The sequence below is a fragment of the Acanthopagrus latus genome, chromosome 16, assembly GCF_904848185.1.
Source record: "Acanthopagrus latus isolate v.2019 chromosome 16, fAcaLat1.1, whole genome shotgun sequence".
Taxonomy (NCBI): domain Eukaryota; kingdom Metazoa; phylum Chordata; class Actinopteri; order Spariformes; family Sparidae; genus Acanthopagrus; species Acanthopagrus latus.
The window spans coordinates 22,027,275-22,038,078 of NC_051054.1; the positions used below are offsets into that span (position 1 = coordinate 22,027,275).

Consider the following 10,804-nt stretch of genomic DNA (forward strand, 5'->3'; position numbering starts at 1 on the left):
GTTCCCTGGTGGATTCTCAGGTAACAGTTAGTCCCCTTTAAAGGTCATGGCCTCAGCTGTGAGATGTACTGTAGATAGAGCTGGTACTGGTCTTGTAATTGCATATTGATTGGACTTTAACACCCTTTTTAATATGCAGAACCAAGAAAGGTTGACAACAGGTTTTCTACCTGTTTTAAAGTAGGAAGAAGCTTGGTTCAAATGTTTACCCATCTCTCATTACTTTTGTATTTACTTTTCTGGGGAAATATCGTTTTTATTCCATTACATTTTATCTAAAATTTTGTCAAGATTCAAATGATCAGCTCATCAAGCTCTGCCGAAGCCTGATAACAACCCATTGACCTGAATCATGTGTTGAGACAGGGAAACATGCAGGACTGGGGGCCCCCTAGAACAGGACTGAAAAACACTGCACTAGCTAATTATAACTAATAACTGAGTAATATTCAAACTATCTATTTTGTCCATGTAATAACACTGGAAGTCACATCAGTGTATTTAGAGGGTAATTATTAGGGCTGACGATTGTTAAAATAAAGTCATAACTGGGTCTGCAACATTGACACAAATATTCAAATCTGACATCTCCAGTGGTAAATTTCCTATGAAGTTTTGTGACTTAAGTGAATGGGAAATTTCAGAATGAAAAAGAGAAATATAATGACCTCTGAGATAATGTATGCCACATACAGTAGCATGGGAAGTCCAAACCCAACACACCACTCCATCCTTCAGGCTGTCAGGTGAAAAACTGAAATATTTATGTGGGTGAAAGCTGGAGCCAGGAGTGGGGGATTATGTGTCCATGTGTGTCTGCATGTGCGTGTGAGGGATACACTGTGTGTAAATGTGTGAGACGAATTTAAAGTGATTCTAAGAATTTTAGGGATTGGAAACTCTGTTAATGACAGTGGAGTGGCAGCTCACTAACAGCAAGCAGTGAGCAGCAAGATGTATTAATACTCTTCAGACAGTGACATAACCGTAGCTTCTAACTATGTTAGTGTGAGAGATAAATGGATAAATCTAATACCTTCTCTTCTCTCTATATCTACTTCTCATTGATGTCGCAATCAATATCATCAGCTACATTGTATGCATCCTTGGAAGTAGCATCAGTCTCAGTATTACAAACATGAAGTAATTCTCAATACTGCTTATTGACATACATATCCAGTATTTAAACACAGTGAAGCCTGTGGTGCCTTTGTTGGGCTTAAAACATTCACTAGCTTCAGCTGTTAAAAAGCCAGAAAATCAACTTCTGAATCAGAGGTTGAGGGAGGTATTTTAGGAGATTTTATGGGTTTTCAGAAAAACTGTGAATCTGTTTTCATTTTCTCTTTTCATCCTTCGCTCACTTCCTCTCCCTCAAGTGCTGGGTTCTATTATTGTCTTTCAACCTCTTCAGCCCCCCCTCCACTTGTCTCCTCTCTTGCTCTCTCCTCAAACTCCCACGGTTTTCTGCTCCCTCTCTTTCACTTCCACCCACCCCATGCCTGGCTCTGTTGCCTAGCAACATCTCATCTGCAGACAGACGATCAGGAGAAGTCCTTGTGGCACCCAAACACAAACACTAATTGTTCCATTAGAATAGTGGCGAGGTGTTGGTGTCATTAGTGTTGGGGACACTGAAATGTTGGTCAACTTGAGAAGGAACTTTTTAATAGACCCATGTTTTGAAAATCCAGATTTAATCCAACTTTCCTTCATATGAAGTGAAGGATATTGACAGAACATTACACGTTTTTCTGCTGCACAAATATAATTCCAGTAACCATGGTGACCGTTATGTAGACGGAGTGGGTTTATTCACCATTATTTTCTTCTTGACCTTTGATTTATTTATCCAATTTCTCATACTGTGCATATACTTTGCAGTTATACCAATACTCAATGTATGAAAACCGACAAGAGGGAACTTTTTGTAGCGTTTCTCTGTTCTTGTCTAGTGATTGTTGAGACCAGACCAACTGTTTGATCCTCTGATAACTGCTCATTTAGGTGATCTAATTATGAGGGAGCTGACCAATTCCCCTCACAAAATGTTTTTTAGTGGGTTTCAATGTCTGTGCTTACACTTACGCACAGAGAAAGACATCACATGCAATAAGTAGCACAGATGAGTCATTTTAAGCAGCACTCCCCCGGCAGAATCAGCCTTCGCTGAGAAAACAAAGTCGGCTCATTTAAGACACAAATACAAAAAGACCCGACACAAGACATTAGTTCATGGTATTTTATTGGAAAAACAAAATGTAAAGACTAGCATGTACAACTTGGAATGCAGATCAACTGAACTGAACAGAACAGTTGGACTGGGCCGGGCCTCGCCGCACCCACACGCACACACTTACACACGCAAACTCACACACAAACACAAGATAGAAATGCCGCAAAGCACCGACCCCGTCCCCACTAAACTGAAATTAACACCCACTTAGAATCATGATAGACATGCAACCTGTGAGGCAATATGCTTAACTGAAGTATGCTTCAGTGAGGAATAACTACAGATTCATTGTTTGCTGATATTACCCCAAAGGTTGCTCGAGTATATCATCACCTTTAAAGCCCACCCCAGCCCTCCAAATAGTTTAGTACACACCCAATGCCAAGGGGCTCAAACCTATGCCCCGCCCAGACTTCACCCTCAAAAAAGGTAAACACACAAAGGATAAAGCGAGTATCCTGACATGCCAGAAACACAGAATCTAAAATGAGTTCTTATTTATTCCATTTGAATATTTTTCTTAAAAATATCTGTCGTTACTGACTTCATTTAGGTAAGCAAACTGCAAAGGTTTCACTGGTTCACTCACTCCCATCCATCTGTCAACTAACCCCCTCCCCTCCTCTGTGGGTCCCAGGCCAACCTGAGGCCCAACAACAGCCTTTCTGCCATTGGGCTCTCAACAGTAACCCATCTAAAGCTGCATGCATGAAGAACAGAAAAAAAAGAAAACAGGAAGTCATAGAAGAAAGGCGATTGGCCAGCCCATATAATCATCATGACATCAGGCAGATGGAACCAGGAAGCAGAGGAGCAGCGGCCAAACCAGCCAGCTGCAGAGAGGCTGCTTGGCTAATGAGTTTAGATCTGATTGGGCAGCTTAGCGCTGGGGGCGGGGAATACAAGCCAGTACATGCAGATTCATTTAGGTTTTTGTTTTTGTCTTTTACCTTTTTTTTTTAAACTTGTTTATATGGACGGATTTTAGTTTTTCCAACATTCAGTTAAGTTGTCTATACAGAACAGTATGAATAAATGTAGATTTTTGCAATAAGAGGTAAGTGAAACATTTGACTGATTCGTTGTCTTAAAATGTGAGCCCAGTTCATTTGGCGGTCATCATCTGAACAAATTCTGTTGGGAAAAAAAAATATAAATAAAAATCAGGAACAGTGTTTAACTTGTATACTATTAACAGTAACAAAAAAAAAAAATCACAATTAGACATAAAGAAAGCGGGATTAGACACTCCATCAAAAACAGAGAATGACACAGAGCTCATCTATCCAGTGTTTTAGTTTACATTATTTTACACTGCTCCATAAACATAAATAATCGTAATAATAATGACGAATGAAGAGAAGTGGTGTTCATAGTCATGTTTTGGTGAAGTTATCTTAAGTATACAGGCAGACTTTGCAATTCCTTACCTTCATAGTTGACCTGTCCATCTCCGTCAATGTCTGCTTCTCTGATCATCTCGTCTACTTCTTCATCTGTCAGCTTCTCCCCCAGGTTAGTCATCACATGACGCAGTTCTGCTGCGCTAATGTAACCATTGCCATCCTGGCCAACACACACACATACAGCATTACAATTAGTCACACACGGTCTTAAGATCACTGTCATGCCACAGAGGAAAGCAGTCCTCTCCTTAGTTGTCCACTTAAACTAAAAAAATAAAAAAAAAACCACATTACTGTGATTTTAACCTGAGTTTTGTGTATTACTGCTAAACTACTGATTAAAAAAAACATACACATTTACCTTATCAAAAACCCTGAAGGCCTCTCTGATCTCCTCCTCACTGTCAGTGTCTTTCATCTTCCTTGCCATCATTGTAAGGAACTCAGGAAAGTCAATGGTCCCGTTGCCTGGCAGAGAGATGGCCAGATGGATTTTATAAACACAACTTTGCAAAATTGTTAAGGGGGGTTTAAAAAGACAGGTTTAACAAAAATCAGCATACCATCTGCATCCACCTCATTGATCATGTCCTGAAGTTCAGCCTCAGTTGGGTTTTGACCAAGTGACCTCATGACAGTGCCCAGCTCCTTGGTGGTGATGGTCCCATCTCCGTCCTTATCAAACAGGGAGAAGGCCTCCTTGAACTCTGTTCAGGCACAAAGAAGAGAAAATATTAGCAATAGCAGATGCAACAAAACTGATATTGCAAGTCAACCTATGGAGGAAATGTGTATTAATTGCTAAAATGGTAAAATAGTGTTGTTATATTGTAGTACCTGCAATCTGCTCTTCTGTTAGTTGGTCAGCCTACAAAACAAAAACAAGAGAAGGGGAAGAAAATGAGAAGACAAAAATGAGATCACTCTTGTATACCAAATTAGCGTAGTCCTTCAGGTAAAGTTAGGACTAACCCTAACCCACGTCTGAGGCAATTTATCATTTCACGCATAAAAATAGAAAAAACAAACTTTGCCAACAACTTATCAGCAACGGCCTTCACACTTGTGCAACAATCACAAGTCAGAGAGAGTCAACATCTAATGATGCTAAAAGCTCTAGCTAATCCATACATTTCACCATGTGTCCAACTGTGTACAACCTTTATGTCATCAAAGTGGATATCTGTGAGGTCTGCCACCAACTTCACTGCTTTCGGTGGCGTTTTTTTGGCCTCTCCACTTCCTCTTCCTCCGCCATCCAGCCTTAACCCACCACCTCCTCTGCGCTGCTTCATGTCCATGCCTTTTCCTCCTGCACCTCCCCCAAATGTTCCTGATTTGATGCTGAGGCCATCCAGCGCCCCCCGCACCATCACCAAGCCTTCAGCCAGGCATTCGGCCCGCTTGTTGTTCTGGATGCCCTGTTTTTTAACCTCAGCCAGCTCAGCCTTGGCTCTTTGCAGACAGTTCCTCAGATCCTGCATCTCCCTGACCAGGCTGTCCATGCGGCTGGACGATGTGTCCATAAGCATCTGTAGGAAGGCTCGGTAGTTCCTCTCCTGCTGCTGTATGAGCTCCTTGTAGTAGTGCTGTTGTTCATCCAAGAGGTCATAGACAGTGGACAGACTCACCAGCTCGTCCTCTGCTGGATACAGAGGGACTTTCTTAGGCAGCATGACGAAGGAATGATAGCAAGAAGGGCAGCAATGATGTCTCAAGTCAGGAGGAACAGGTCGATGAAAAAAATGATCACCAGACATCTATGAGTCGTTTCTGGTTTGTAACACGGGTGGACAATGAGAATGAAAGACAGCAGATTTTGCCATCTCTCTGAATAGTTACATAACTGTATTGGTGAGAAAAAAAAACCTTCAGTTTGACACTTGATTTGAATCGATGACAGAACAGAATATGTTTTTAAGTCCTCTTGGATAGTTAGATGGTTGGATGGACACATGAACGGTGACCACCTGACAGGATAATTGCAGGTCTTGTCCTTTAATCGGTCCAGAGTGCAGGGATGGCTGGATAGATGACAGAAGATTTCACAATCCCTCAGGAGTGGCATCGGTCAGTGGATTGGCACTGACCTGACAGGCGACGTCTCTTCCATGAGCTGGAGGAAGGGCTGATGAAAATGCTGGTCCTTCTGTTGATGTTCTCCTTGTTACATGTCCATCTGTCCATCTCTCAATAAACCTGTCTGCTTAACTGATCTTTCTTTCTGTCCTCGTGTCTTGCAACGCTGTGAGTGTACGTGACCAGACGCTGTCCTTCCCTGACTGCATCTGACTCCAACTAGGTGGGATTGTGGAAAACCACACTCCCTGTGCCTGCATGTCAGTGTGTTTGTGTAAGCCTGTCCATCTCCCCAGCAGATGCACAGTAAAGGTGGATGCACAGATGAAGTGTCCACCTCCTGCAGTAGTTCAATAGATGAGAAGCCTTCAACACTTTGACAGAGAAAGAGAATGTGTGTGTATGTGTGTGTGTGTGTGTGTGTGTGTGTGTGTACAGGCCAGGAGGCCAGGCTAGAGGAGGTCACTGAAATGTGTCAGGAAAATTGATTTAAGGTGTGCGACAGTAACAGTGTCCAGACTGGGGGAGGTCACAGGGGTTTTTTGTGTGTGTAGGTGTGTGCTGTGGTAATCTGTGGCCTGTCAACTCACTGCTACAGTTGCATCTCCTAGGGAGGATCAGTTGGCTGGTCATCAGACCTCCCAGACAGCATCATGGGTCACACCAAATGGCCCCCTCTGACAGGGACCCCTAATCCAGAGTTATGATCATGTCTGTGAGCAACATACCGTTTTTCCCTGGGAGGCCATCATGAGTCAGTTAAGATTTGTCTTAAGTAAATGAGCCTAAATGCGCAGCATGAAGGGCCTACAACTTGTATTTTGCTCTGCAAACCCGGTGTTGTTTAATGACAAAGAAATGTAAAAACCTGGACTTTTTTTTATTATTTACAAAATTCAATTCATGCTATCAGAATTACCTATTTACAGATAAATGTTTAAGAATGGACTAACCAGATGTTCAAAGGATAAAAGTAGATTGTGTGTCCTCTGCAAGATACTGCTGCCAGAAAATATTTTACAGAAACTAAGCTTTCTTAAGAAATGAAAGCACAATGGTATGCATGTTAGGCAATACTCCAAATATTGATATCTGATGTCAACCACATTCTGTGTTTGTCTGACCTTGAGGACAGAGAGAGTAAAAAGAATCAGTAGCAAGAGGTGACAACAGTAGTCAAAACGTGTTTTGTTCACAAAGGTATTAGGACTGTCACGAAATAATAATGCAGCTTTTAGAATTTAGCTTATGATAATTACAGCGATTATGTGTGGCGATGGTTAACAAGCTGCTAACCCTTCTAATACACAGGCCAAATTCCTCTCAAGGCGCTGCAATGCCTGGCAATACAGACCACATTCCTGTTGGATAGTGTGGATGTAACATAGAAGCCCAATGATGTACTCTGACAGCACCCATGCACAGTATTAACACATTTAACAAACCAAACATGTACTTAATCCAAGAGGTAGCTAAAGAAAGCGATCCTACACGGTCACGTTTTTTAAATATATTTAGAGTTAACAGCTGATGCAGCTAGTTATTGTTAAAACTTGTCAGTTGATGTGCACGTACCAAACAATCCATTTTTAAGCTAATATAGCAGACTTTGGTTGAGGTAACCAACGGTTATAAACTACAAAGAATAATATAATCTTGGAGAATAATATCTATCATGCAAAAGTGCCACAAATAAATAGCTGGATTTGCACACTGCTGAGAGTGCAAATGAGACCAATGACCAATAACCGACAGCAACTCCAGACATTCTTCACTGTTAAAAGGACTAGCATGATTAGGTCACACATAAATAACACTTTACTGTAGTTAATGAGCTGCTGAGACAGAAAACCAGCTGCACTTTAGGAAACAAACCGCTGTTTAAGTCAAAGGAATGCATGTGAGGAGAATGCCTCAAGAAATAATAAAATTCACTCAAGATGAGACCCAGAAATAATCAACTACAAAGCAAAATTTCAGTGACATTTTGCTGCAGGGCTTTGTTGAAAAGGTATTTACATAAGTAAGGAGTTTGCTTATAAAGGGCTTTCCCTGTGTAATCAGGGGACAGGAGCCTATGATGTGTTCAGCAGACTGCATCTGTCAAACGAGTTTTGTGTCCATTACAGATTGCCAACAACATCTCGAAAAAAAGGTCCACTATACCATATAATCACATTTTACCACATGACGACAGTGCACAGTATTTGTGTGAATGTAAGGAACTCCCTCCGTGAGCTATAAACTACTGACCATGACTGATGAATAATGCTACCACTCCCTGGGGACTGTTCAGGGACCAACAAACCAGATTAGGTACCCGAACTGGAGGTAAAGATCTATAAAAATGAATGCTGTTTTAAGTGTTTAAGATTGTAGGAATGAAAAAAAAAAACAAAAACAAAAAAAAACAGCATTCATTTTTCAATTTTCTGATAAATCAGACTAACCAAACTTTAATGAAGACATTCATTCTAACATGCGTTAGAACCCAAACAGTATGAAGCAAGCTAAATATATCGTCAAAAGGTTTATAAGTAGCTCAACCATATCTGGTTTATTCTGTGGTAAAGTGACCATGTACAGGTGTTACCCCATAATGACCTAATTAGGACTGCCAGCTGTGACTACTGCAGTTTTTTTTTTTCTTTTTTTTTTTTAACATTGGTTACATGTTGTATTTTGATGCTATCAATGTTATGGCAATAGTTATGAAAATATGAGACGCTGTAAAAATACAACTGGAACGTTGACAATACTTGATAGAACAGTAGCAGAAACTATAACCCCACCAACACCCCGTCCATCAGCGTTCTTCGACACTCAATGTCTAATGCCAGTAAATCAGATATTGATTGGCCACAGATTTCGGTGCAAATCCGGCATCAAATATTCTGTGCTTTCATCTTAAACAGTTGGGATTCCAGAGTCACTCAAGGCATAGACCATATATCGTACGACTTTTGCAGCGAAAGTGCATGGTTGACTGATGTTTAAGCTGTCAGATAACGGAATATCAGTCACTGTGGATGCAACAGTAGCTGTGATGCTAACATCGGCAGCCAACACAGCCGCTACAACTACTGCCTACAGTGGGCAACTGTGACAAGCAGCACACATACGCTTAATATCAACCACCGTTTAAAGTTCATTGGCGAGTATTAACTCAAATAAATGAGACGCGAGAAGCTTCTCCCTTCCAGCGACGAGCCACTATGTCTAACTAGCCGCCAGTGTTAACAGCTAGTTAGCTAGCTAACTCAACAGTAACGTTACACCCAACCCCGCTCTAGCGCTCTCTGCAATGAAGGTTTCGAGATATTTTAACATAACAGACTCACTGTATGAAACGTAGCACCGCTAGCAGATATTCAGTCAATTCATAACAATTTGAAGTCGTACATATCACAAACCACGGTTAATAAATACTCACCATGTCTGTTTGAGATGGAAACGTCGGTCCGCTAACGCTACGGTGAGAGAGGAAATGGACGTATGCCACTGAACAAGGCTTGCTGGAGGCGGGCAGGCAAGACGAACCACTGCTTGTATGGCTCACTATATTCCTCCGCAGTGTGGGGATATGCGCTCCGTCAATTCCAGCCTGAGTGCGCGCACATACACGCTCATAAGAGTCTGCTGCGGTGCGCGTACTTGTCTATGGGCTTGTCATGTTTCACACAAGAAAGTTACTCTTAAACTATCTGGTTGTCTAAATTGTCAAAAAGTATGCTCCAGTCAGAAAGGAGAAGTGAGGTAAAGGTTCAATAAGCTGTGCCATGGGGGGGAGAATTTGCTGTCAGGTATCAACAGCTACTGACACCCCATTCTACAGCCTCTGTCCTGTGTGTGCTCTGCTGCCTTCATGTCCTCATAAAGTTCAGAGCAACCAGCCTGTGCTGCCACACTGCTTAATTAGTGTTCCGTTATCATGTAATCAGGAACATATATGACATACCAAAATATGCATTACAACGGCAGGGCCCGCTTTGCCTGATGGTAATTCAGCCTTGATGCTGTGTAACTGGAGACCTAGAGAAGCCAGCTGGTGTGTAACATTAGTATCACTAGTACAAAATGAAATTATGTCTGTTTTTCTGTTGCTGAACACACACAAACATAAGTCAGACCCAAAGAACTGAACTGCAGTCAATTGAATACAAATAGGACTGAAATTATGATTGAATACTTAGTACACAGGCAATAAAAATGCTCATTTATCTGTAATGAGGGCTGAAGAGTGATGACACAATGGTGTCTTCATTTGGTTTTATATTTATCTGAGGAAAGCAGAAAAAAACGTATCTAATTTCTTATCAGTCACATTCAGTGTGTCACTTTTCACTCCCACAGTAATGGGATTTACTGGTCCTCTCATAGGACATGTCAATAATTTTGTCTCAAATTCTGTCAACAATGGGACACTGATACAGTACACAGAAAAACAGTACGTGTTTCTGCAGCATCTGAACTCACACAAATATGGGATGCAATCCAAAATGCATTGAAAGTTTCACTAAACTACAGTTTTACACCATTATATTTAATAATGAAATTAATTCATTTCTGTTGTTATGGTCTAGGGCAGTCAAAATAATGTTAGGCTATGCAATCATGAGCCTTTCTGTCTCAGAGCCAGAAACCACTGATTTATGCCGAGTCATTAGCCCGATTTTGGCTTTGGGAGACTGTTTCATGCACCCTCTGGTATTATTACATTATCTTTAATTTGGCAACTTGTTCCAGCCACCTGGCACCAATCATAGAGTCTGGTGTTGCCTCTTGGCTTCCATTACATCCTGCATCACAATCAAAGAGACATGTTATTGCTGTCTGGAGCTGTTCAAGTTATCTGTATGCATTGCCACTGTTATCATCATTAAAAATCCATCAACCTAAAAAAAATGTAGAATTATGCAGACAATATTTTCATCAATCTGTGCATTGTGTTTTTATTGGCATAAAATAAAAGCTGAATTAAACTGAAATAAGTGTAGGTTTATTGAGAGGGCAACTGCAATAGAAGAATATAATCATAACTTGTATGAAAGTCATTTAGTAGTTCATAATGGTGGTCGTTTGC

General features: G+C 41.1%; 2 protein-coding genes across 2 annotated transcripts; both read right to left on the reverse strand.

The window, feature by feature from the left end:
- Window positions 1-2,228: 2,228 nt before the first annotated feature.
- calm1a (calmodulin 1a) lies at window positions 2,229-9,374 on the reverse strand. Its single transcript, XM_037072409.1, has 6 exons — window positions 9,155-9,374; window positions 4,480-4,510; window positions 4,206-4,349; window positions 4,004-4,110; window positions 3,667-3,802; window positions 2,229-3,370 (listed from the first exon to the last, which is right to left on the reverse strand). The coding sequence occupies exons 1-6, from the start codon at window positions 9,155-9,157 to the stop codon at window positions 3,342-3,344; spliced, it is 450 nt and encodes a 149-aa protein (XP_036928304.1). The 5' UTR covers window positions 9,158-9,374; the 3' UTR covers window positions 2,229-3,341.
- LOC119005020 lies at window positions 4,517-9,148 on the reverse strand. The gene is made up of 2 exons (XM_037072408.1): window positions 6,312-9,148; window positions 4,517-6,061 (listed from the first exon to the last, which is right to left on the reverse strand). Exon 2 carries the CDS (start codon window positions 5,400-5,402, stop codon window positions 4,734-4,736), a length of 669 nt encoding a protein of 222 aa, XP_036928303.1. The 5' UTR covers window positions 5,403-6,061; window positions 6,312-9,148; the 3' UTR covers window positions 4,517-4,733.
- Window positions 9,375-10,804: the final 1,430 nt, after the last annotated feature.

Bases quoted from the DNA above. Each gene is read 5' to 3' on its own strand.
- calm1a (XM_037072409.1), bottom strand. The intron at 4,111-4,205 runs GTATGCTGATTT...TCTCTCTGCCAG, and splicing joins CAATGAGGTGGATGCAGATG to GCAACGGGACCATTGACTTT. The intron at 3,803-4,003 runs GTAAATGTGTAT...TGTGTTGGCCAG, and splicing joins CCTTCAGGGTTTTTGATAAG to GATGGCAATGGTTACATTAG.
- LOC119005020 (XM_037072408.1), bottom strand. From the start codon at position 5,402: ATGTCTGGTGATCATTTTTTTCATCGACCTGTTCCTCCTGACTTGAGA.